Genomic DNA, 27,847 nt, shown 5'->3' with positions numbered 1-27,847 from the left:
TCATAAAATCAGCTCCTAATTTTATTTGTTAGTTCAATAGTTTTCTTACTTTCAATTTTATTACTCTCTTCTTTGATTTTTCAGAATTCCTGATTGGTATTTAACTGGAGATTTTAAATTTATTGTTCTGGCTTTTTTGGTTGCATGCTCAATTCATTGATTTTCTAGACTAGGTTGCTTTTAAGCTCTTTTACAGCTTTAAATCTATGACTGAAGCCCAAACAGGCAATGTTCATTTTTGCCAAGAGTTCTACTTTGCCACCATATTCTGCTAGCTGAAGTCTTTTCCCTAATTCATGATTCTTCCCCCTAAACTTGTTATGGATATTACATATTATAGCACAATCAACCAATCACTCCTTTTTTTAAATTTTCATTTTGCTTTATTTTTAATGGTTTTATGCCTGTTATAGCCTTAGTTCTTCAAATGTATCTGTGCCAGCATAATTTATTGATTTCGGATATACAAAAATTTATAAGAAATATCCAAGTTTCAAAAAAAAAAAAAATATCCAAGTTTCTATTACTCTTCCATTCCAGCAAACTGCTACTTAAAAAGTATCACAGATCTAGGGATGGAAGGAGCTCAGAGTATACATAATCAAAAGTCCCTCATTGCACATATGGGAAAACTGAGGCCCAAAGAGATTAAATAACTTTCAAAGATCAAATAAACATCAGACATAACTTGTCTTGAATAACAAAATCCTATTTAACACAGCAGAAGCAAAAGAACATCTAAAGGGGAAATTAGATTTGAAAAAAATATTAACTGCAAAATGTTTGTTGTATTCAATGTAAACAAAAGAAAGCAGTAGAAACTCATTTCAAATATATAGAACTCATTCAATGGTAATGAAACCAGACAGTACGTGACATTCCTACTCCCCTGAGCAAACTCCAATTTCTTTCCTTTAAAAAATTTTTATTTGAAAATATTTTAATTAATGGAATAAAAGAAGCATTTCTGTAACACAGTATAATTTTTAAAAAATAAACTGCACATGAAACTTCAACTCTATTATGCATAACCTGTTATTACTTTTTCAAATAAAAAGCATTTGTCTAGATAACTTTAGATTTATTTCTCAAAAAGCACTTTCCCTTTTTTATTTTTTTTACAAGTCAAGCAATACTGATGTAGTTATTATTACAAGAGAAATAACCTGAACCCTGTAGCGTTATGCCAAACATATTTGTGATTTTTCACATGTGGTCTTGGAAGTCTTCAAACATGTCAGATTAACTGTACATACTATAAAATTTCATGAACTTACATACACAAAATATTTTAATAGTGATTAAAAGATTCAGACATACAGGCATGTTCTTTCATTGCAGATATATACTACTGATTAGAAGCAGGCTATAATACCAACAGTTATATAGAGTTAGGTATTAGAGGAAGGAAAAAAAAAATGTTACTTCCTTCATAGCCACTATATACTTGGCACAAGTGTTACACTATTCTAATCGTAGAGATAAATCAGAAGATTTAGGCCTGGAAGAGATTTTAGAAATTTCTCTGTGCCAAATGCCACATTTTACAGATGAGGAAACCAAATTTCAGTGAGAGGAAGTTGCAAAGCTGGCATCTGAGCACTTGTAATCCAGCTCCATTTTGCAGATGAAAAAACTGAAGCTAAATGCTTTGTCATGTTCATAGAACTAGGGGATTACAGAACCAGAACAAGAATTTAGATTTCCCTATGACCAGGCCAGTGATTCTTTCATCATATCATAATGTCTGTCAATCTGAGAGAATGACTTGACTGTGATAAAGATAATAAAGTTATAATTTTCACAGACTGGTATTTAATAGCATCAGAGACCCACTTATGGCATTTGGATATCAGGTACTCCACAACAAAATAATTTGTATTAAATTTAAAAATATATACAAATTATTTTAAATTACAAATTTTGAAGAAGGGAGAATAAGTATCTTAATTTTTTATTGGTGTAATTATTTCTTCTATAAGATTCAAAATATGGAAAATTTTTATTTGAATAACAATTTTAGAGATTACTATGACAAGATATTTTGCTATTAAGATAGACATCTGAGTAAATTACAAATTCTGGTCATAGAAAAAGATTAAATAAATCAAAAACTTTAAGGATGTATGATTTTGCCCCTGTGGATCTTCCCTACACAGATATGAATCACAGCCCCTCTAAATCTTAGCAGATCGTCTAGGTGAGTGATTATACTTGCAGTCAACTTGGTGATAAGGCTCTCCAAAATTAGTTGTATTGGTTCTTATGCACAAAACACACTGTTGTTTGTAAAATGCAAAATAGAAAACTTTCCAGCTTGGGAGAACCTGTTAGAACTTATGCTCTGCTGGACTAGCTTTTTGAGAGCTTAGAGTCAGGATCACTTCTATACAATAATAAGCCATTTGAATAATGGAGATGACTCTGGCATTTGACATGACTGAATAATATGACACCAAATATTATTTAAACATATAAAAAGTAGTGACTATTCAGCAATAATGATTAAATGCAAGTTCTATATTTTTATAAGGATAAAATACTAAATAATGAATCTCAGAAGCAAATAACTACATTCTTATTATATCCAAGAATCTAAGAGGAGAAGAAAGTTAAATGACACAGTGACTTACCTTCACAAGTTCCTGTTGAGGCCATATCTGAATAGGCTCAACCTGCTGTGGAGTCTGTGTTTGGATACCATATGTATTGAGAAAAACTTGTAGGCTTGAACAAAAGAAGAGTTAAGAGAGTTTTAGTATAAGATTCTCAAGCTTGTAACAGTCACTGATTTTTGAAGGAGGAGCTTTAAAATCAAAATGTAGTTGAAAAAAAGTATCTTTAAAAGAATGACAATATCAGCATTAACAGAAAAACATAGGATTTTATGTTTTTATTTAATACTAAGTTAATGTCTTCCCAATAAAATTTCTTCAAATTTTAGCTAAGGGGTTTATGAAATGATTCCTTTTCATTACACTATGTCTTTAAAACTATTTTGATGGGGAAGATTCTGGGAAGGTGGTGGAGTAGGTCACTAAATTTCAAATTTTCCTGATTTCCCTCACAAACAGAAAAAATTTGTGCCTCAGAATAAACACAGACTGGTGAAAAATCAAGGAGACTTGAGGAGAACTGGGGTCTTCCTGGGATAACCCAAGAAGATCAGAAAAAAAGACGGCACATTAGAGATTAAATTAAGAAGAGCAAACACTTCTGCCAGCTCCACAGAAACACCAAGTAGGAACCCCTGGGGTTAGCTGGGTTGGCTGGAGCTTCAACAAGAACCACAGAAACTTTCACCTCCCAGAATGCATGCAGATTCTTGAGTCTGAGTCCAGGAAGACTGAGGGAACCTCAACGGATTAGGAATGCCAAATCCAGCTGTGCTGCAGAAAAAAGCTAGCATACCCAGCAAGGGCACAGGCAGAGGGGTGCTACTGGCTGCAGGGACTTGCAGGAGTGGGGGGGGAGCTCTTGGTTGGGGTTCCAGGTTAGAGGGAAGATCTAAAGAGAAGTTAGAGACAAAATCTCCCCACCCCATAATTAGAAGTGTTTGCCATAATACTTTTTTTTTTTTCTTTTTCCTGAGGCAATTGGGGTTAAGTGTCTTGCCCAGAGTCACACAGCTAGGAAGTGTTAAGTGTCTGAGGCCAAATTTGAACTCAGATCCTCCTGATTTCAAGGGTGGTGAATACTTTTCATTTTTAAAAAAATGAATCCAACACCACAAAAACTTACTATGGGAACAGGGAAGATCAAAGTTTATCTTCAGAGGAGGACACCGAAGTGTAAAAAAAAAAATCTCTTCCATCCCAAAGAAATGACTCCCTGCCCAAAGAGAATTTATAGAAGAACTTTAAAAAAATTTAAAAATCAAATGGGAGATATTGAGGGAAAAAAAATTCATTCAAGAAAAATAAGAAGATTATGAAAAAAAAAGTTACCCAACTAGAAAAGGAGATACAGACTCAAATATGAATATAACTCTTTGAAAATTAAAATTGGGCAAGGGGAAGCCAGTAAAGCTATGTGAAACCAAGAAGAAACAAAAGAGAATAGAAAGAATGAAAAAATAGAATAGAATGTGAAATATCTTATTTAAAAAAACCCAACTGTAATGGAGAACAGACCAAGAAGAGAAAATATAAGAATAATTGGATTACCCAAAAGCTGTGACCAAAAAAAGAACCTTGACACAATAATGCAAGAAGTAATTTAAGAAAATTAATATGGAGAGATAGAACATGAGGGGAAAGTAGAAATAGAAAAAATCCCCACCAATTACCATCTTAAAGAGATCCTTTGTGGAAAACACATAGCAATATTATTGCCAAAGTTCAAAAACCTCAGATCAAAGAGAAAATTTTGCAAGAAATAAGAAAATTCAATTATGCTGGAGCTACAATTAGAATTGTACAGGACTTATCAGCAGACACAATAAATGACTGCAGGTCCTGGAAGAAATACCAGCAATCAAAAGAAATTGGCCTGCAGACAAAATGATCATATACAGCAAAATTACTCATAGTATTAGACAAATTGTTTATGTTTTTTACATGGAAATATACCATCTGTTTAAAATCAACATCAGTAATTGGGTAGCTCAAAAGAAAGAATGAGGCAGAGTTAAGATAAAAATAGTAATTATGTTATACAAATGAGGTGCAGAGGAAGAATAGACGCAGAAGCATTAGAGGGGGAAGGAGGGTTGATAGTTCTGAAACCCTACTGACATCAGAAATGGGTTAAATAGCAACACTAGATATATACCATAAAGGGTATGCAACTTTCAAAAACTACAAAGATATAAAGGAGGAGGGATGGCTGGAGGGGAAAGCAAAGGGAAGGAGAAGTAGACAAGGGAGGGATCCATAGGTATGGAAACAGAATTAAAGCAAGGTTAGCAAGGATAGGAAAAATATATGTGTATGCTATATGTATGTATATATTTAAATGTTTATGTATAAATATAGCCTTGCTTAATTATAGCTTGCTTGGGGGAGATGAGGAGATGAAAGAGGAAAAAAAGAATAAAGTAAAAAAGTGCACAACAGAGAACAAAAGAATAACTTACAAGGAAGCAAAGAAAAGATGGATTTTCATGAATATAATTTCTTCTATTATATATCCTTTCTTAAACTGGTAATTTTTTGTTATATATTTTGAATCCTCCCTGATGGCTAGGCAAATAACAATGTTCTGTTTTATCTTGTCTTGTCTTGTTTTGTTTTCCTTTTCTGTTTTTCTTTTCTTTATTTTTTTTAATAAAATAAAAATTTTTAAAAACCTATTTTGAAAAAAAAAATCCCCACTGTATCTGAAATACATACCGTTGACTTTCTGCAACCAGGGCTACATGAACCACTAAGTCATTTTCTAATGGACCCTATAACACATAAAAGGGGAGAAAATATTTGTTATAAATTGATCACTAGCAACTGCAATGAGAAATATAGGCAACACTTTTTCTTTTTCTTTGTTACATATAATATTTTGTTTTTTCTCAATTACATGCTGTCATTTTTTTAACATTTGAGATTTTTTTCAAGTTTTGAATCCCAAATTTCCTCCCTCTCTTTCCCCTTTCCATTTCCCTCTGATTGTAAACAACTAGATAAAAGATTATACATGTGCAATCATGTAAAACATTTCCACATTAGTCATTTTGTACAAGACAAATTTTTAAAAATGAAAAAAAAAGTGAAAAATAGCATGTTTCAATCGGTTTTCAGACAATATAAGTTCTTTCTCAGGAGGTGAATAATATACTTTATCTTTAGTCGTTTGGGATTGTCTTATATTATTGAATTGCTGAGAAAAGCTGAGTCATTAACAATTTTTCATTGTACAATAGTGTTGCTGCTGTGTTCAATGTTCTTTTTCTGGTCACAGCATTTTGTATCAATTTATGTAATTCTTTCTAGGTTTTTTGAAATCATCCTTATTTCTTATAGCTCAATAATATTCCATCACAATCATACACTACAACTCGTTTACCCATTTCCCAATTAATGGGCTTCTTGCCAATGTCAAATTCTTAGTCATGACAAAAAAAAAAAAAAGCTGCTATAAATATTTCTGTACAGATAGATCCTTTCTCACACATACATTTTTTATGTCACTGAATTATAGACCTAGCAATGGTGTTGCTGGATCAAAGGATATGCACAGTTTTATTACCCTTTGGGCATAGTTCCAATGAAATAAGGACAATATTAACTATATTTAAGTGAGTTGGTAAAATGGTCCTCATCAAATATCTTCAGATTACCGCTATTCCTGTCTTGTTCTCTCTAAAACAAATTAAACTATTTTGGAAAGAAAGAATGGAATTCTTATGAACTCAAAGACTGTATCTCACTTCTCTTATACTACTAGGGCTATACTAAATAATACATAACAATGATCCCAAATTTCCCATAACCAACATTTATTTATTTATTTTTGGGGTGTGTTTGTGATATTGAAGCAAAAATGAAGTATTTTAATTAAAATGGTTGTGAAAAATTAACAGCATTCCTATCCAACAATAATAAAACACAGTAAAAAATTCAAAATTGCTACAGAATATATAAATTATCTGAGGCTCAATCTGCCAAGGAACATTCGGGAATTCTTACAGGTTCATTAACAAATCATTCTTTAAAGAATTTTTTTAAAGGCAAAAAATTAGAGAGGCATACAATGCTCATAGATGGACACTGCCAGTATAACAGAATCTTGATACTACTTAAATTAATTTACAAATTTAGTAATCAAAATCAAAATACTAAGGAGATAATGAATAGAGTTAAATAAAATGAAACAATTCTCTTAGAGAAATAAAAGTTTTAAAATTTCAAGGGAAATAAAGATGAAAACTAGGAACAAAGGAAGAATAACTTTAGATTTCAAATTATATTATAAAAATAATCAGAAGAAGAGATGACAAAAGATAAATTAGATTATTTCAGGTAGATAAAACCAAAAGGCTTCTTTTATGAATGAAATCAATGCAATTAGCATAAGAAGGGAAATTCTCAACTGGGAAAATTTATCTTTGCATCAAATACCTCTAACCAAGGTCTAAAATAAAATATATATACAGGGAACTAATACAAAAATATGACTAAGATTCATTCTCTAACAGAAAAGTTCAAAAGACATGAATAGTTCTCAAAAGAATTGCAAAGCTTTTAATAATCAAATGAAATATTGCTCCCAATCACTAATAAGAAAAAGCAAATCAAAACAACTTTGAAATTTCAATTAACATCTGGCAAATTAGCAATGACAACAAACAAGGGAATAATTCAATAAAATAGGTGAGAAGGCATAGAAAAGATATTAGATACACTGAGAGAGAGAGGAAGTATCATGTGCCAGGTGGATCAAACCACTGTCACTACCTGGACTACTAACTACATTCATATACAGTTATACAGTGAAGTATGTATCTTATGAACGTATCCCCAAGTATCCTGGGAATACCAGTGCTTTCCAAATAACTGATGCTTTTCTAGTCTAGCCACTGCATCTTTCAACCAGGAGAGTAACATAAGTCAAGAAAAGAATTAGCTACTGCTTTTGCAGGTGATAAAACTCCCAAATCATTAGTTACTAAAGTCCCAGAAAACAAAGTTCTCACCAAAAGTCCTTGGTACCCTTAAACAATTTAATGTCAGATGCAATATAGTATTATCAGTATAAATGAGTAAAAATATGTATTGAAATCTTATTTGCTGTTGTATGATAAGGACCACTAGACTTTTACATCTGACTTGCAGCTCAAACGACCTTAGATGGATAGCTTTCCTAATGGAAGGTGAATGAATTACTTGAAAGCAGTAACCATCTTGCTTTTCCTTTTGTTTTCCCAGTAATGAGCATTTGATAAATACTTTTTATTCATCCAAATGGAGGATTAGAGGCTTTGTAGAAACAGACACACAAGGAAACTGTTGGTATAATATAATTGTTTAACTATTCTGAAAACAACACTTAATTATGCTAAAAAGTGAATATACCCATATTATTTGATGAAAAGACACTAAAATATTTATAACAGCATTTTTTAAGATAGCAAAGAATAGGAAACAATGTAGTTCTCCATAGATTGGGAAATAGAAAAACAAATTGTGGTGCATAGATGCAATAGATTACTTTATTGTGCTTTAAAAAAATTATCATTAAGAATAAAGGAAAACATGAGAAGACATAAACTAATGCAAAGTAAAAGAAGCAGAACCAGGAAACAAAATGCACATTGCCAATGTAAATGAAAAAACAATAACAAAAACTGAAACTGAAAAAGTATGTGGTAGAATTATAATTATTAGGATATATAAGAATACAAATTTGATACTTCCTTTAGGATTTGTGGGGACTATGTTTGTGAAATATTGTGTCAGTTTTAATGAACTTTTTATTCATTGTTAAAAATGATGAATCTCTCAATAGAGGAAGGGAACAAATATATTGGGAAATGAAGGGATATAAAAACAAAGGAAATTAATACTTTCTTAATGATGTTTTGGACTCTAAATTGGGCCACTTCAATGATTCAGGCAAGGGATTAGAAAATAATGCAACATCTGTGGACTACAAAATTAAATAAATTAAGTTTATTTAAAATAGGATTTAAAGTATACAATTAATTGAAAATAGACAAGAATGCTTCTAGATCTTAGGGACACTAATTTCCTTTAAGTTGAACTTTTTGTGCCTTGAATATTCAGGACAAATAAATTCTAAAGACAACCTGAGCTTTGGAAAATAGATGGTATTCTTACCATAACCCACCCCTTGGTGCTACGATTTCCCCTAACACAACTAAGGGATCTTCTATCACTTAAATAGCCTTAAGATCATTAGAAAGCAACTTTTGCTTTGGGAAAAAGCCTAGGATAAGTAGTACTGACGGAAGAGGATAGTAAAAATAAAAAGTGAAAAAAACCAAAAATATGAAAAATTTATAATCAATATAGTAAGGATAATATCAAGAGCAGTGTGCAGTTTTATAACTATGACAATGAATAATAATACCAGAAACATCATAGACATAATGCCAACATCAAGACCTCAAATGCAGTCACTGATTCTGATCATGGGTGGAAATCATAAGCTTCATGAATCAGTGATACTAATGGTGAATCCTGTCTGTACTAACACCTACTAAACATTTCCAGGATTATCATTCGAAAGTTTCTCCTCCCTCAAAATACCATAGGGACAAATTATAAAATCTTTATACTTTGTGAGAATTCTAAACAGAGGCTAGTTTTCTGTTAAAAACTAATTCTAATTGTACATGTCTCACCTTTATTGGATTGCTTGCTGTCTAGGAGAGGCGTAATGGGCCAGAACTCTGGAGAAATATACTTAAGGCAAGGATTCTTACAACAAGGTGGAATTTATAAGACAATGATTATCTAGTTTAGCATAGTGATTAATAGTTCTCCAGTTCAGTATGACTGAATTAATCTTACAACTAATAATGGTTTTCTAGTGATATAATGATTGGCTTATACTCAGTATGATGAATGGATTTAATTGTAATAGACAGAGTCAGACCTAGAGAGAGGATCGAAGAGACTCCGAGACAGAGTCTGGAGGCTGGAGCTCAAGCTCTCTGGCTCAGAGACATTCCATCTTCATCAGCCTCTCAGTGGCTGGCTTGTCCTTCTGCTTCACCAACTGAGATCAAGAACTGTCTGAAGGGCCTCCAGAAAGCTAGTCGAGCCCCAGGCAAGGAGACAGACAGTGAAGGAGACAATAAAGACTTTTGGGCTTTATTACCAGGCTATTCTTGTGGTGATTACTCAGCTGAAACTTAAAACTAGTCCAAAGACCTCCAGAAAGCTAACCAGAACATTACAGGAAAGGGGTGGGAAGAAGGGAGGGAGAAAAATTTAGAACACAAGCTTTTGCCAGGGTAAATGTTGAAAACTATCTTTACATGTATTTTGAAAATAAAAACCTATTAATAAAAAAAATAACTAGTTCTTCAGTAAGAACTGGATGAAAACATTCTCTTACCTTCATCTAGGCACCTAAGATTGTCACCAAGTCTGCAAAGGGCCACTACTTCCCTGGCAGATGAATTCACATTCTAAATAATTATGCAAAAGTATTTTCATTTCCATATATCACTAGAAAGCAAAGCATTTCTGAATAATTCCATATTCAAGCCCTTTGTAGAAAGAAGCCATCCGAAGGAGGAAAAAAAAAAAAAAAAAAAAAAAAAAGGCAGGTCTGAACTATTTCCTTGGAACATACAAAACTTTCTATGGAAGCAAAAATCTCCCTGCCTGGACAACCATGTGCAATAGAATGAGGTAGAGTGAACCTCTCTAAAGTAGTCCATTTTAACAAGCAACAATTCTTGAAAGTCAGATTCAAAGAACTGCTGTGCCAAAGAACCTTCCTCTTTTCTATGATAGCACCAATTCATCCCAGAGACATCTGGGAGATAGGGCATCTAATCCCAATCATCAGATATGATAAAGCTGTTGCTTCCAAAGTCCAGGCAGTCTGGCATTCAATAATGCTCTTGAAGATGATATGGGAGATGTAAAATATAGGAATGGTTGGTAGGTCTAATTTGGGGCCACTTGTGAAATAAAATGAGTACCTGTGAAATAAAATGGAGTATTTATGAAATAAAATATGTACTTCCATCAGAAGCAATAGTACAAAGTAAGCCCATGAGGAAGAAGGGGGATAAATACATGATAACTTTACTATATATTTAAAAGGAATAGCAAGTTATACATAACAGATTTGCAATTTCATGGGCAATCATCTTTTTTGTTATCCTATATTATAGAAATGCTTGCTTTAGTCCATAAATTAAAAATAAAATACAAACTTAAGAGTATATTTTTAATTTCATTAAATATTTCCCAATGGCAATATATTCCCAATGGCTAAAATATTTTAAACATTTTGAGCTCCAAATTCTTTCCCTCCATCCTTCCCCTCCCCCCTCCTTGAGAAGTGAAGCAATTTGATGTAGATTATACATGTAATATCCTATAATACATATTTCCATATTAGCCATGTTGCAAAAGAAAATAAAAACCAAAAAAGGAAAGTAAACAAAAGAAAAAGAATGCTAGAAACTGCATTCTGAGTTTATCAGCATTCTTTTTTTTTAAAGGTGGATAGCATTGTTCATCATGTATACTTTGCTACTTTCTTGAATCATTGCCTGGATTAGAATAGCTAAGTCTTTCACAATATTACTGTTATTGTGTACAGTGTTCTCCTGGTTCTACTCACTTTACTATGTACAAGTTGATAAGTCTTCCCAGGTTTTCTGAAATTAACCCCTTCATCGTTTCTAAAAGTATAGTAGTATTCCATCACCATCACCTATCACAACTTGTTCAACTACTTACTAATTGATGGGCATCTCCTTGATTTCTATTTCCTTGCCACCACAAAAAGAGTTGTCCTAAATATTTTTATTCAAATAGATCACTTTCCTTTTTTCTTTGATCTTTTTGGGGGCACAGACCTATTAGTGATATTACTTGATCAAAGGTACATAACAGTTTTGTAGCCCTTTGAAGATAGGTCCAAATTCTTCTCCAGAATAATTGGAACAGTTCACAACTCCACCAACAATGCATTAATATTTTAATTTGTCCACTTCCTTTCCAGCATTTGTCATTTTCCTTTTTTGTCATAATAAACAACCTCATAGGAATAAAGTTATATCTCAAAGTAATTTTAATTTGTATTTCTCTAGCCACTTGTGATTTAGAGCATTTTTTCATATGGTTACTAATAATTTTTATTTCTTCTTCTGAAAACTTTCAGAATATTTATTAGGAAATGGTTCTTTTTTTTTTTTTTAATAAATTTGGCTCAGTTCTCTATATGTTTGAGAATATATCTAAGAAAATTTACCAAAGAAACTTGTTGTAAATTTTTTTTCCAGTTTCCTGTTTTCCAAGAAGGATATATTTCATATGAATTTTGATGGTGGTAGCTTTGGTGATAATACTAGTTAATATTTAGCTATTATTATAATGTCTTAATTATAATTTGATAATAAGTGCCAACTGTAGAAAAGGCAAATATAATTACTTTAAAATGAGAGAAGAGAGTGAAATGGGAGCAACAACTCATCTTTTCCCAGTAGAAATTAGACTACTTTTTGTAGTTTTAAAGGTATTGAAACCATTCTCAGCTCTAGGATGTTTAGGGGGACTAAGAGCTCAGGCAGCTATCAGCTCCTGATTGTCTGAGTACTAAACAGCCAGGAAGGGTTCCAAATATTTTGTGATGGTTGGCTGGTAAAATATGAAGGCAACTCAAGCAAGAGAACTTAGCTGAATTCATGCTTTACATATAGCCAAATCCAGGTGGTTGAAGGAATTGGCCAAATTCTTCCAATGATCTCTTTTCTCTTCCTCATCTCATATCACTATTTTGTCTTCTGCCACTATCTTCTTCCTCTACCCTAACTCACACAATGAGGTGGTCCTTCTCCTTATCAAGGCAAACTCTTCTATTTGTGCAAGTGATCTCACTACATCCAGTCCTTCTATCATTCCCCTCTCTCACTTTTCTTAAATCTTTTATTAACTACTAGCTACTTCCCTTCTGCTTATATACTCCTATCTCCTTAATCCTCAAAAAACTCTTGTTTGATACATCTATTTCTGCCAATTATAACCCATATTTCTCCTGCTTTGGCAGGGCTAAACTCATTCAGAAGGCCATCCAAAAATGAGTGTCTATTTCCTTTCCTTTCACTCTATTCTTAACTCTACAATCTGGTTCATTATTACACTGAAATTCCTTTGTTCAAAGTTACTAATAATCTCTAAGTTGCCAAATCTAGACGCCTTTTCTCAACCCTCATTTTTCTTGATCACTCTATAGCCTTTGATAGTGTCATTCACTCTCATCTTGACATCCTTTTCTCTTTAGCATTCCCTCAAGTCTGAATACAAAGTCCTTGGTGGGCTGGAACCACCAAATGTAGCAAAAACAACAACAAATTTGAGTAAGGTAGAAGGATCATTACCATCCTGATCTTAAAAATCTCAAAATGGTTTTATACTAATGCCCCCATGAAATCTTCATTTCCACCTTATTTTTTCAATTGCCACATCTAATGATACTTATATATGAGTATACCATCATCCTTTGCTTATGGAACATGTAGTGGACATTGTATCTCTTCTTGTCATTCTCAGCATACCAGTTTATATGGGCAGCCTAGACATCCAGATTTCTCAATTCTCCACTCAAATTCGACTAGTTAATTTACTCAGGCCTTTATTTAACAGCAACATTAGGGTAAGCCAGTCACATCTCCCAGGTCTCATCCTCGTATCTACAATCTATAGTCCAACCCCATCAACAATGCTTTTTTCAATCATGATGTGATTAAGTCCATAGCAATTTCTCTCCCTTCAAGCATGAGCCTTGAAACCAAAAGTACATTCATATTGGTTCCTAATTGCTAAAAGAACAATAGTCTTCGATTTCTCTTAGGTCAGTGAGTTAGCTTTTTTAAAACCACTAATAAGGGTAGGTAGGTGGCGCAGTAGAAAGAGGACCAGCCCTGAAGTCAGGAGGGCCCAAGTTCAAATCCAATCTCAGATACTTGCCACTTATAAGCTGTATGACCCTGGGCAAGTCACTGAACCCCAAATTGCCTCAGGGGAAAATAAGAGTCATGGAATAAAAAGTTTTGCAATACTTTTATACTCCCTTCAAAATTCCTTAAATCACATTAGCTTAATCTTATTGAATCAATGGGGTACTATAATCCTAAATGTGGTGACTTGCACATCATTTTCCCCACTTTAACCATAAGATGAACCATATAGTCAGTACAATCCAATCTTGCCAACTTTGTTGAATATTTTGGACCAGGCCTAGTTCAGGCCAGTTCCGTGGTTAAAGATAAGAACTGGAACACAATGACACACTCATGGGGCATAAAACAAAATAAAATTATATAATTTACTTGGGGGAAGAAAAAGAAGATGCAGCTCTCCAAACTTCCATGTTTACCAGCATGGTAAGAACTATCAAACTTCAGGAACACCAACTCTCTGTAAGCTGGTCTTTTTACTGCCTTTAGTTCATTAGAACTATATCATTCTAAATCCTATACCATTCCTATATCATTCTAAAGATAATACATGGGCCATCTCAGTCTATATAAAATAAATGCCATTCCTACCAGAAATGGTTAAAGTGAAATCTAATTTACTGTCTTCCCTACATGAGCCTATTCCATGTCTTTTCCTTGAATATAAAACAGCATTATTCTAATATATAGTTCCTATAAAACAGAATTAACTATGCAACTGATTAATTCTGTTTATTACATGAATGCTGTTTTAATTTTGCGTGTTGAATTTAAAAGCACTGAATATCTGTTAAATGTCTTCATAACAAAATGTATATTAAAAAAACATAGATTGATTATAAAGAAATATATGGTTTAGCTGGAGTGGTCATTTACTTTATTGACATTTATCACAATTCTTCAAAATCTTGTTAGATAATCTTTAAGAATGACTGTGACCAAAAATTTTACCAACCAGCAATCAACCTGATAATAAATCTTTCCTATCTTATCTAGGATGGTTGTCACTCACCAGCTAAATAACTGAGTTCTGGGGCTGAATTCAAAGCTTTTCTCATTTTGTGTAGTTTTTGAGAACCCACATTCATATACATGTCATGTTGATGTATGACAGTATGATATTAGTGAGTGAATATAAAATATATCTTAAATTACTTTAAAGATTCCCATTTATCATATTTTATGTTGTGATTATTTATATCCCTTTTTTATCCTCAAAATTAAGTTTATAAGCATGACAATTGTATCTTATCTATTATTGTATCTCCCCTGGCAACTGCCCCAGAGTTTTACATATAAATAGTTGCTTGGCAAATAGTAACTGAATTAAATTCTGAAGTTTTACATAATTAACATAGCACACTAAGAAGATCAAAATAAATTATGGTTTTGGGGACACTGGGAAACTTATGTGAATAGAATCATTTTAAGACAATGCATATATCTCCTATAGTATGTTGTTACAAGTCTCATATAATAGAAGCCACTTCTTCTTTATAGAATTCAATAGATTATATGATATATAAATATGATGAAAAAGCAGAAAAACCAAGATACACATATCAGCAATAAATATATCAAGTAAATGGTTCATAGAACCATGAAGAAAAAATGTCTGTCATTTTGATAGACTAGATTTAAGTAAATATATATTTAAAATGTTTATTTAAACACCTAGCAAATACGATACATTAAGGATGTAAATTCTGTTTTACATTTGATAAAGAGCCTACACTTAAACTTTTGTTACAATTATAATACATAAAAAAGTACTAGAAGAGAATTTAACTAATTACAGTCTCATTAAGACTTCAAAGAACATATCAAAAAGATAAAAGCTTTATTTCTCTTTGAAAATATTTGGTACTTACTTATTCCAAAGGAAAGTAATATCATAACACAACCATCTATTAATATTCTTCTGTATAACAGACATTTTAAAATAAAAAATATGGAATCTTTTATTATAGATCAGATAATATTTCAATGAAGATAAAATAGATAGCTACTCATGTCCTAATTGATAGTTTTGGATTGTTGTTATTTTTTTTAAACCAAATAAGCCTTTTTTTAGTTAGAACTGTTTCCATCTTTAAAATAACATCTCTCCTTATTATTGAGGCCATTGCCTCAGTAATATATTAGATCAAAAAATACATTTTGTTAAAATGGCAGTTTGCATAAATGACCATTGTAAAAGGCAAAATGAATTTTTATCTCCATAAAGCCACATGACGGGACATTCACTGTGTGAACCTCTTCACATGGGACTGCTTCATTTCCAACACTTAGATACCAAAATCCCATCTCTCTAATTGCAACTTTCTCTTTTCACAACTTCTACTTCCCTATAACCACCTAGTTTGCTTTTTGGCCTCACTAATACCATACTAGCACACATCTTTGTGGCTGACCTAAGGCTAACATAGTACATGTGTGTATATATACATACATATACATCTACATACATGCATACTTATATGCATATACATAAGCTCTCCCTCGCTATATAAATATATATATACATACATACATACACACATGTAAAAATAATTATTGACAGTGAATAATATGGTTTATCTACATTACCCCAAGTAGGAAAATGTGACAGCTTTACAGCATTAAATTTTATTTTGTTTTAAAGGAAAACTGTTCTTTTCTTATTTACAATGGGCAGATGTCAATTCCTCTATAGGAGAATAAAGTTTCAAATGTTTAGAAATTAAAAATAGAAGACCATACTTGCAACTGAATGCTTTTAAACAGACTAATTTCTTGTTATTTAAAATAATTGTATATGTGTATGTTTATGTCTAGATCTACCTGTTCATCCATATGACCTGAAAAGTACATAATTCTTATTCCTAAACTAAACTCAAAAATCCTGATCTGAGTAGTTTGCTCTTCAATGTAATTCTATGCAGTTAAGGTAGAGCAATGTTTTGTGCAGCACTGAACAATCAACAAGAGTCTCTTAAAATACAAGAAAATAGATTTCACATACAGGTCACTCCTGAAGATAGTGATAGTTTTACCCTAAGGAAAAAATCTTACTTAAGAATTTAATGACTTGCCCCAATGTCTTCTGAAATGCTCATTAAGCTTCATCAGTATATTCTGCCAAAATCGAACATTTTTCATTATGCTCATTTTTCAGTAAAATTTCATTAGCAAAGGAAACTGGACAGATGCTTTTCACATCTCAATTCCAGACCTGAGACACAGTGGTCATGATATCAATGAATCAGATGCCAGACCTACTAACTACAACAGTTTCAACTGAAACAGCATTGATCTGGACTTTCTGGCATCTTGCTCTGTCATTTACAACCAAGCCAAAGCAGTGATATGAAGCAAATGTATAATTAGCATATGAGAGATATAGTAGAAAAAACTCAAGAATAATTACGCCAAATATAGTAACAAAGCTAAAAACTCTGGACTCCAGAGTAAGGTTGGCAGAAACATGGTACTTTGATTTTTTTTTTCATTTACTTATTGTATTTGTGATCTCAGAAGCATTGTGTTTAAAAGGGAAACAAATGAATATAAATGTTTCTAGATATTAGTTGCAGACCCCAAAGTGAATAAATCAGGGAACATTTTTGACAGCAATTGTTCCAATGATTGCAATTATCTTGGAAAGAAATATTAAATGGTTTGCATAAAGAATTTATTTGTAAAAATTCTTTTACCCCCTTTCAAAGAAGCTGCTGTTACAGGATTTTTCTGTATTTTAATGAAAAGAAATGACAATACTAAAAATCTTGCCTAATTCATTAAGCAGAAATGCTTAAAAAATCACAGAAAAGCTAAAGGTGAAACAATGGCCTGTAAACTTCCACATCACTTTAGACAGAATCAATGAAAAGGAAAATGATAGGAAATGTATAAAACATAATAAGTAAAAAAATAACATGAATGTCTTTTTATCCTTTTCTCCCACAGTCCTTCCTTCTATCAGTTTATCCATAAGATCCTAAAAAGGTCAATAGCTCTTCACTTTTATGGTTTTCATAATATCACGAAGATACCTCATAGCACTTTTCTTTTGAACCTTTGTCCTATATGTGCAAACTATCTTCTGTGACTTCTCTTCTGTATATAACAGCTTTCAAACTTATCTTCCTGAATTCAATATATGGTCTCTTCAAATTATCCTTCATATTGCTAGTTAGATGAGCTTTCTACCCTACTTGAATGATGACATTCAAGACCCTCAACAATCTGGCTATAGCCTTCCTCAAACTACTACTCTCATGAACATTTACATTTCAGATAAAATGGATTAATATTTACCCACTACTACTTACTTTCCAAGTCATGTACATTTGCTCACATTATCATCATGTCTGAAATGAGCATCACTCTATTCAATAAAGTCTACCTACCTTGTTGCTTAAAAAACAAAAACACCTGTAACAAATATGTGCATTTGAGCCAAATAAATCCACACATTGGCCTTCTGCCCCTTACTTAACTTAGAAGATAACTGATATGTTTCATCATATATCTTCTGCATTGAATTGATCCGAGTTCTTAATTCTTTCATTTTGTTGTTGTTTTACATTTTTGCTGTCCTTGTTTAAACTGTTCTATTGATTCTTCTCATTTCATTCTGTGTCGGTTCATACTACCAGCATTCTCTAAAGTTGTCTCCTTTGTCATTTATGTCAAAATATCTTGTTATATTCCTATATCACAATTTGTTCAAGAGAAACTTGGTTTTTTTTTTCCTTTTACTCTCTTTTCGAAATCAGGAATTTTTTTGGGGGGGGGCAGGGAGGAAGTTGGCAGTTATTCTGCCTCTAGTATTTCCTTTTCCTTTCGTTATATATCACCACTTTCCCCTCTTCAGTATGATGAATTTCTACACTACATTCTTCCACGTGTATATGCTCAACAATCTTTTGTCAATTCCAGATACAAATCACTACAATCTTCCTATTCATCTAAGCTTGTAACCTCATTGTCATTCTCAACTCCTCATTCTCAACTACTATCTATAACCATCTATCAGTTATCAATACTATATTTGCAACATCTCTTATACATTCTCTTCTCTATCCTGACATTGCTACCTAGTACTATGGTATTGTCCCTCATCAGCTCATGTCTGAATCACTATAATAGACTTCTGATTGATCTCCTTTCCTCAAATCTCTCACTATTCCAATCCATCCTCCTCTCTACTATCAAAGTGATATTTCAAAAGCTTGAATTTTGTCATTCTCATATTCCATAAACTCCAATGACTTCCTATCACTTCCAGAATCAAATACAAAATCTTGTTTGCTTTTGTAAAAAGTCCTTTATAACCTGGCCCCTTCTTACCTTTCCAATCTTCTTATACCTCACTCCTTTTCATGTACTCCAGTGACACTGTCCTCTTACACAACACAATTCATCTCCTGACTTTTTTCATTTTCACTCTTTCCCCTATGCCTAGAATTCTCTCCTTCCCATATCTAACTCCTAGCTTCTTTCAAATCCCAACTAAAATCCTACTCTCTGCAAAAAATTTTTCTTGATTTCCTCTCTTGTCTTTTCTATGAGATTATCTCTTTGTGATTATTTTTGATTGTTGCTTTTCCTTCCCTGTATCTACAGCATCTATACAGTACCTGGCACAGAGTAGGCCTTATGATATGATCTGACTAATGTCTACTCTCCTCACATCTTTTTCCATGTTTGTATGTACTCTTTTCACATAGCTTAATTCTGAAAAATAACAAGTTCAACCTCCTCTCTCCTTTTCTGTATTAGTGTATTCCTCTTAACCTTCAGTTAACCAATTCACCTCAACCCCTATGTTTTTTTTTCTTATTTAGCACCTTCAATAACCTTTAAAGACATTAAAATTCTGAATGACACTAGATTCTTCTTCCTCATTAGAACAGTTACACTATACTACTTACTACTACTTCCAGTTTCTTAAAGTGAACTTTGTTGGTTTTCTCTTGATCCTCATATTTGTATTTCAAAGTTTCTACCCTATTTCATCAGAAATGCTTGAAAAATGCTATATCATAACAGATCCATTTCTACTGTAGGATAATGCTCAGTTTTTCAGGCTAAGTTATTTTTTATTGGAAACATATCTTCTGCTACTGGATTGTCTTCTAAGACTTTTTCTTGTTTATAGTATAAGCTGCCAAATCTTAAGTGATCCTGTGATTCTCTTAGCATTTTCTGAATGCTTGCTGTACTTTGTCCATGATAGAGAACTCATGAGTTTTGCTATACCATTCTTAGGACCTTTTCTTAAGGGTATTCTTTTAAGAGATAATGGCTTTAAAAATCATTGCTTTCAAGGATTTACAATGATTCTTAAATTATCTTTTCTTGATGTGTTTTTCAGATGAATTGTTTTAAATATAAAATATCTTACATTTTTTCCATTTTCCAGTTTTTTGATATTCTAATATTTTTGGTTTCATAAAATCATTGATTTCTGTTTGGTCTATCTTAATTTTCAAGGTAATCTTTATTCATATTAAGCCTTCTATTTTTTTCTTCTAAGCTCATTATTCTCATTCTATAATCATTTTTGTACTATCTATATACTACACTATACTATCATTATTTTTTAAAATTTATATCTCTTCAGTTTTTAGGAATGTTGTGTCAGGATCAGATTACCTGCTACACTTTTGGGTAGGGTGATTGGCCTTGCCTCAGTTCTCCCTAGGTTTCGTTATTTCCTATGTTTATCTCTACCTTCTAGGGCTGGATTTTCGTAGATCTTTGAAGTTCAGTATGCTGGATCTTCAGAACTTTCTCTTGCATCTAACGACAGAATGATGCAGACCTCAGTGCATGTCAGAGTCAGGTGCTAAGGAGTTTAGTCTGAACAATGAAATTCTGCTTCAGTCAAATATGAGTTTTTTTCATTTGTAAAATGATGATTTTTAAAGTTTTTTAAAAAAAAAATTTTAAAACAATTATAAAAAAATAATTTTAAAAATCCTTTCTTTTACATTCTATTGTCATGAATCTTAAAGATTCACTCACTTAATGTTAGAATGGTTCAAGCACAAGTTCTCACCTGAGGACTATTTTCTAAGGAAAAATCTAACAAAGACTCAGCAATATAATCCTAACATTCATATGATTACTCTAAACTGTGATATCTATAAGGTCACAGTTGGACTCATGTTCTTATTAAAAGCTTGTATTAAAAGTTTCCATACTTTTTCTTAATATTATATGATTCATCATAAAAGGGCTGGCCAAATTCTAAGGAAGTGAATTTAGTGTGGTACCAGAATTCCATTTAATGCAGTTTTAATCTCCGTTCTTCAGAATACAGACCTCTCTGAAAGCTCAGAGCTTTATCTCCTACTATTAATGATTTTGGTTTAACAAGTACATGGAGCTCTCACACTGTAAATGTGATTGTTCATTCTTCACTGCCATACATAAATCATACTCTTGGCCTGACTTTTTATTAGTTTCTTCAGCGTCTGATTAATGATGTGATTAGAAGAGTTATAAGCAATATTCGGTTATCTGACCAAGCCACAGTATCACTTTCAATTGATCTTCATGAACTATTTCAGCATCACACACTGAATTTTTTTTCCTCATGAAAAATAGTGAGGAAGAAAATTTTGAATATGGTTGAGGCAAAATAGTAATTAGATGCTCACAAAAAGTAAGGAAAATGCTAAAACATGAAGAGGGTAATTAAGCAACTGTATGGAAATAGAATGTAAAGTAACAAGATAATGAATAGGAAAACATTACATAAAGCACTTTCAAATATAAGGATATAATATTGTTTTTTATCATTATCATTACTGATTTTTCTTTTGTTATAATTTATACAGGATTATCTGCCACAAAACTGAAAAAAAGATTGATTAGTTGGTTGTGATGATTCTTTTCCTCATTTTTCTTTTCTGAGAAAAGTTCTTTGTTTTGAGGGAAGGCTTTTTTTGAGGGGGAGAGGACAAGAAAGAGAGGAAAATCTAGGTGACATAAAAAAGATATTCATAAAATCTATTTTATCAATCCTCCAACCCTGATAGTCTCATATTTTATTATCTTTATCAATTTGCTTGATTTGAGGGGAAACTTCAGGGTTTATAAATTTGTATTTCTCTTTTTATTAATTAAGTGGAAAATTCTTTCATATGGTTGTCGATAGCTTAAAATTTTGTTCTTTAAAACTGTTCATATTGTTTAAATATTTATCTAATGGGAAATGACTTTTGGTCATATATATTTGTTAGTTATCAATTTATCTTGAATTGCAAATTCCTATTAGAGATATTTAATACAATTATATTTTCCCAATGATTTAGCTTGCTTAGGAATAATTTCCAATTAGACTTTCCTACTCTTCCTTGGGTTTAAAATATAGGAAGAATTTCTATATGAAAGTGGTTCAGTTTCTTCAATAATCTATCAACTTGTTTTTAGAGCAAGAACTCCCATTTGAAAAATCAAGAATTAAGCTGTTTGTGGACATCCAAAAATCATAATTCTTAGCAATTTCTATCCTCTTTTCCAATAATCCACATCTATCACTGTGAAAGGGGAAAATGGACCACATAAGACTGAGGTATTTTGTATTTATGTTTCATGAACTGCCTAAGCTAAACAATTTCACACTTAGTGGTCAATCTCCTGTTAAAAAATCTTATATCCAGCTAGGATAATTAAATAGTTTTTTTTTTTTTTTTTTGCAACTCTACCAATATTCATTTTATTATTACTATAAATATGAGATCTTTATCTAATAATTATTACTTAAATAACTAAACCATGATCATATTGATATTCTTCCAATAAATTAAATCACAAGAATAAGCAGATACTTTAAATATTGCATTGGTATATTGCAATATTGGGATATTAATTAAAAAACAAAAGGAAAAACTTCAAATATTAGATAGATCTTCTTTGAGGAGAAATTGATAAGAAGCAACTAAAAAGGTAGAAATATGGTGTGTTCTATTCCCGGAAAAGGAATAAACCAAATCTATAAGACCATAGACTCAAAAAAGTATCTTTATGGAATTGAAAAGCCTAAATCTTTAACAATAATTTTGTTGATTACATAAAACTTTTATACTTCAAACTTCCTAGATCAATTATTAGAATAAAAATTGCTAGCTCCACTATTTTTTTTCTAAGGCATATATTTTTTACTTTTTTTCTCCCATCTATATTAACTTTGTAAAAATATATGCTAACTAGATGAACAATTCCATATTGCTTCAAGTAACAAAAATTATTCTGTTGATTTTCATTTATATAATTCAATTGGCTTAATTCTAATGAATTCATACCATGTCTCCTTTCAGAATATTCATGAAGTTTTGTGTGCATATGGTTACAAAAACAACTGAGGGCATAAAAAGTCACTGCTAATTTTATAATTCCTTTGACCTCGTTTCTAATATTGGAAACTTATTTCTCCAAAATCAAAAGGTATTTAACATTAGTCATCACTCAGCCTTAGGAATCTGATTATAGAATCAACTTCATTTTTATGAGATCCAATACTGAACATAATTAATATATATATGTGACACCACTTTCAACAGTTTTTACCCATAAAGACTATAGATACCCTATTTTTAACAGGTAGTATAATCTTAGTGTCAATCCCACATCCTACTATGACAATGACAGTGATGACAAGGAAGATGAGGATGAGGATGACTTCTCCTCTTCCTCTTTCTCCTCACACACAGATATATACATATGCACAAAGAGTAACAGGAGCAGCAGCAGCAGCAGTGTCATATGTACAGAGAAGAAGCAACAGTGAGAAAAATATGCAAAATTTATCCAACTACATTTTTTTGGCAGAAAAAAGAAGAAAAATACCATTTTCTTAATAGTGAGTGAAAAATAAGAGAAAATCAGAAATGAGTTGACTTGACTCTCTACAAATAAATTTAGGTTTTGAATACAGACTTTTGGTCCATATCTTAAGCTAAGAAATAGGAGTTGAGATGTGGAAGGAATTGTGTAAAAAGAACATCTGAAAAAAGTATTTTTCCTCACACCAATCATTCCTCCAAAGGACTGTCAAACTAGATCAATTCAATTGTAATTGACAAATCAAGTATGCCAGTCTACATGAATCTAAGATATAAGGTGTAGGGGGCAATGAAAATGACAAATGAGAGGCTAAAAATTCTTTTATGGATTATTTCAACACACATGGCTGCGTCTAGCATTATAATTAGGCCATTATTGTAGAATATTGCCTCAAGTACTTGATAAAAAATATTCACATTTTGCTCAGGTAACGCAAGTGCAAAATAGGTAATAGATAAAACTCTCCAAGGATTTTACCAATATACATTAGAGAGGGTTCATTTCTTAGGGAAATAGTGGCTGTAAAAAAGCAAATACTTCTTGCTTGGAAGAATAAAATATCTGCTAATAGACCATTAAATAAATGTGTTTTAACAACTACATTAAGTAATGGAGTTTCCTTCAAATGCCCCAGTTAAGTTGAGGATTTAGGAATGATCTATCCTTATCTCCAGAGTAAATGCAAAGAATAAGATCTTTAATCAGTCAACAAGAACTATTACCCACAGAATTCCAAGTCCTATAATAGGCCTGGGGAAATAAACACAATGAAACAGTTTCTGTCCTCAAAAAAATTTACATTTAGAAAAGTATGATGGGAGAAGAGACAATCCTAGATGCTAGGGGGAGCAAGAAAGATTTCATGTAGAAGGTGATATTTGAGCAAAATCTCAAAGGAAACAAGGGATTCTCAGATAGAGAAGAGAAAAGAATGCATTACAGGCCTAGGGTTAGACAACCCAAAGGCACACAGGCTGGAAATAGAGGGTCCCTGTATTAGGAAAACCAGCTTGAATAGTTGAGGATGATCATAAGAATGTGAACTTGGGTGAACAGAAGCATGTTGGGGTCCTCCAGAAATAAGGAAGTTCAAGAGGTATAGGTTGGAGTAGGGGAACGATAAAGACATCTATTTGGACATGCTGAGTTTCAGATATCTGCAGGACTTCTGGTTGGAAATATCATGAGAGACTCTGACTAGATATAAAGAACAGAAAGAAATGTGATTAGAGATAATTAAACCCATGAGGAGCTGATGAAGTCACCAAGTGAGAGAATGCACAAAGAATAAACTTCCCCCCTCCCAACCCCACCAAAGTCCTGGTATATTCATTGTTATGAAGTATGACATAGAAGATCCAGCAAAGGCAATAGAAGAGAATTTAGGTTAGTGAAGGTGAAAACTGAGGGATAATATTGTCCAAAAATCCTATAGATGAGACAATCTTCAGGATTAGAGAATGATCAGCAGGGAGATTCATTGAATAATGATGTCAAATTATCAAAAGCTTTTTTAGGGGTGTGTCTGTCTTTACACTCACACACACATACATAATGGATCACAGGTTTAGTACTGGAAGGGACCATAGAGATCTTCTAGTTTTATTCATATACAGTTATTTGCAAGTATATCTCTCCCTGTGACATCCTTGAAAGCAGGGAATAAAAACAGCCTTTTTTTGTATCCCCAGCACTTAGCAAATACTTGCTACATGGTAGGTCTTTAATTAACGAGTTGATTGAATGATTAATCTAGGCCAACACTCTGACTTTACTGATGAAGAAGCCAAGGTCCAAAAATGTTAGATGATTCATTCAAGGTCCCAAAGGTATAAGTAGCAGAACTGGAACTTGAAATCATGCCTTCTGACTCCACTCAAATGTTCTATTGTCTACCACTATTTGTTAAGCATTTACTATATTCCAGGTATAGTACCAGACACATAAAGAAAGGCAAAAGCAGTCTCTGATGTCAAGGAACTCATAATCTGATTGAGGAGACAACATGCAAAGATTAGGGAGAAGAACGGGGAGCTGGGGAAGTCAGAAGAAAAGACACAAAGGTCTGTAAAAGCTGCAATGTTGAGAAAGGGGACAGCAAACTCATTATGGGATGCAATGAGTTAGACTATATAATATAAATATGTAACAAGTCTTGTCGTCATATGTTTCTTGATTTTCTCCAGTTTCATTCAGCAAGCAAAGTGTATCTGTCTTATGCTATCCTAGATGTATCTGTGTAGATACATCTCTATATATTATAACTTTTTTCTTATATTTCAATTTTGACTATGAGAAATTATTTTATATAATAAAATAAAAATGTAACTACTCAGAAAATTTAATATAATGATTTAATTGAATTTTTTAGAATGATACTACTCAAAATCTCAAGTAGATCTGTAATCTCAATGGCTTAGGAGTTGGTGAATCTCATCCATGCCTATCATTCCTGTAAGATGCTCACTAATATTCTAAAACTCTACTATAACATGTCCATCCAATGTGGTAGAGGCCTTCTTCCCCTTCTAATATTTGAGGGTATTAATGGAATATTATTTCTGTCCACTTGTCATTCTTCATTATTGCCATTTGACCAGGCCACCTTTTCCTTACTGATACCATTCCTTAATGACATTATTTATTCTGGTTCTCATTGGTTCATTATTGGTTATGTATCACAACCTGTTCATACCTGCCATGCACCTCTCTATAGTGTACTGTATGATAGTAATTATCAGTTATCCAGAGGCAATACTATTCTGTGTCTAACTAGCATGTAGCAACACAGGTAAAATGTGAATATTGAAAGGGCAGGCTTTTACTTTCTTTCTTTGTTTTTTAATATTGCTAACTTTTTAAAAGATTTTTATTTTCAAAACATATACATAGTCTTCAACATTCAATCTCACAAAACCTTGTGTTCCAATTGTTTTTCTCCCTCCCTTCCCCCAACTCTCTCCCCTAGACAGCAAGAAATCCAAAAACATTAAACATGTGCAATTCTATACAATTCTACAATTATCATGTTGCACAAGAAAAATCAGATCAAAAAGGGAAAAAAATGAGAAAGAAAACATAAAGCAAGCAAACAACAACAAAAAAGGTGAAAACACTATGTTGTGATCCACACTCTGTTCCCACAGTCCTCTCTCAGGGTGCAGATGGCTCACTTCCTCACAAAACTGACCTGAATCATCTTATTGTTGAAAAGAGCCATGTCCATTGGAATTGATCATCATATAATCTTGTTATTACTGTATACAATGATCTCCTGGTTTTGCTCATTTCACTTAGCCTCAGTTCATGTAAGTCTCTCCTGGCCTCTAAAATCATCCTACTGGTCTTTTCTTATAGAACATTAATATTCCATAATATTCATATACCATAACTTATTCAACCCTTTGATAGCAGCAACTGTTTCCAGTTCCTTTAGGCCTTTACTTCCATAAGAATCTTGGGGTCAATAAAATAGTCCTACAATTTCCTAAAAGCAGTCTAGTCCATTCTCCTTAACTCTAATCTTCACTTATTGTCCATATGTACCATTTAACTCAAATATATATGCTATTGGGAAAGCCCTGTGGTATGTCTAAATACATGTTGAAATCTGGACAATTCATTCACCCATTCTTTTCTGTGCAGATGGACAGAACAAATTCCTTTGACTGATAACAGGTCTTTTTCAAGACCTTGTACAAAATCATAAAGTTTGATTAAATCAATAAGCATGTGGAAGATTACATCCACAGGAAATCCTGCCTTATTCTGGATTCTATGTTGGATTTCTTGTAACACTGGCAAATCAGTGTCAGTGAATAAAGTAGGATCATTTCTATTACATCTTCTAAGGAATCCAGAATGGTCTTGATGTATAGATAAGAGAGACTTTGTTGTAAAACCAAAACAAAACAAAACACTGAAAGGCTATTTTGTTCTACCAAATTAAATGCTTTTTTGTAATCAATAAAATTACAAATTATATCTTTCAATAAATAAACTCAAACTAATTCCTGAATTTCACTGAACTATTTTTGTACTGCGCTGTATTTTTGATAGAGGCAATTAATTTTCACTGGCTCTAGTATAAAATTCTAATTCATAAAGCAACCCCCCCCCAAAAAAAAAAAAAAACACCTCTCAAATGAGAGCTAATCATTCAATCAAAACCTTCACAAGGCATTAACTGAAGAAAACCTCTGGGGAACTGTGGCAAATGTAGGACATGACTTAAATATCATTTTTGATACTTTGACTATTTTGTTGTATTATGCTAATCATCAGAATTCTTGCTTGGCACTCAAATCTATTTCCTTGCTTGTAGTTGAATTTGGATTTTTGGTCTTTCCTCTTTTTTTTGCCAAGCAAGTGAAGTATGTATATGTGTTTGGTAGAGAGAAGTTG

At 32.4% G+C, this 27,847-nt stretch overlaps 1 protein-coding gene across 6 annotated transcripts in view; it reads right to left on the bottom strand.

Annotated features, from left to right (window-relative positions):
• Positions 1 to 27,847, bottom strand: part of PHKB (phosphorylase kinase regulatory subunit beta) — a 254,816-nt gene that overhangs the window by 54,891 nt on the left and 172,078 nt on the right. For all 6 annotated transcript variants that reach the window (XM_031954432.1, XM_031954430.1, XM_031954428.1 and 3 more), the window contains 2 exons: positions 5,334 to 5,389; positions 2,634 to 2,727 (listed from right to left, as the gene is read on the bottom strand). In XM_031954432.1, coding sequence (XP_031810292.1) covers positions 2,634 to 2,727; positions 5,334 to 5,389 — 150 coding nt within the window. The remainder of the gene's footprint in view (positions 1 to 2,633; positions 2,728 to 5,333; positions 5,390 to 27,847) is intronic.

Source organism: Sarcophilus harrisii, chromosome 2, assembly GCF_902635505.1.
Source record: "Sarcophilus harrisii chromosome 2, mSarHar1.11, whole genome shotgun sequence".
NCBI lineage: Eukaryota > Metazoa > Chordata > Mammalia > Dasyuromorphia > Dasyuridae > Sarcophilus > Sarcophilus harrisii.
This window is presented reverse-complemented; position numbering and strand designations above follow the sequence as displayed.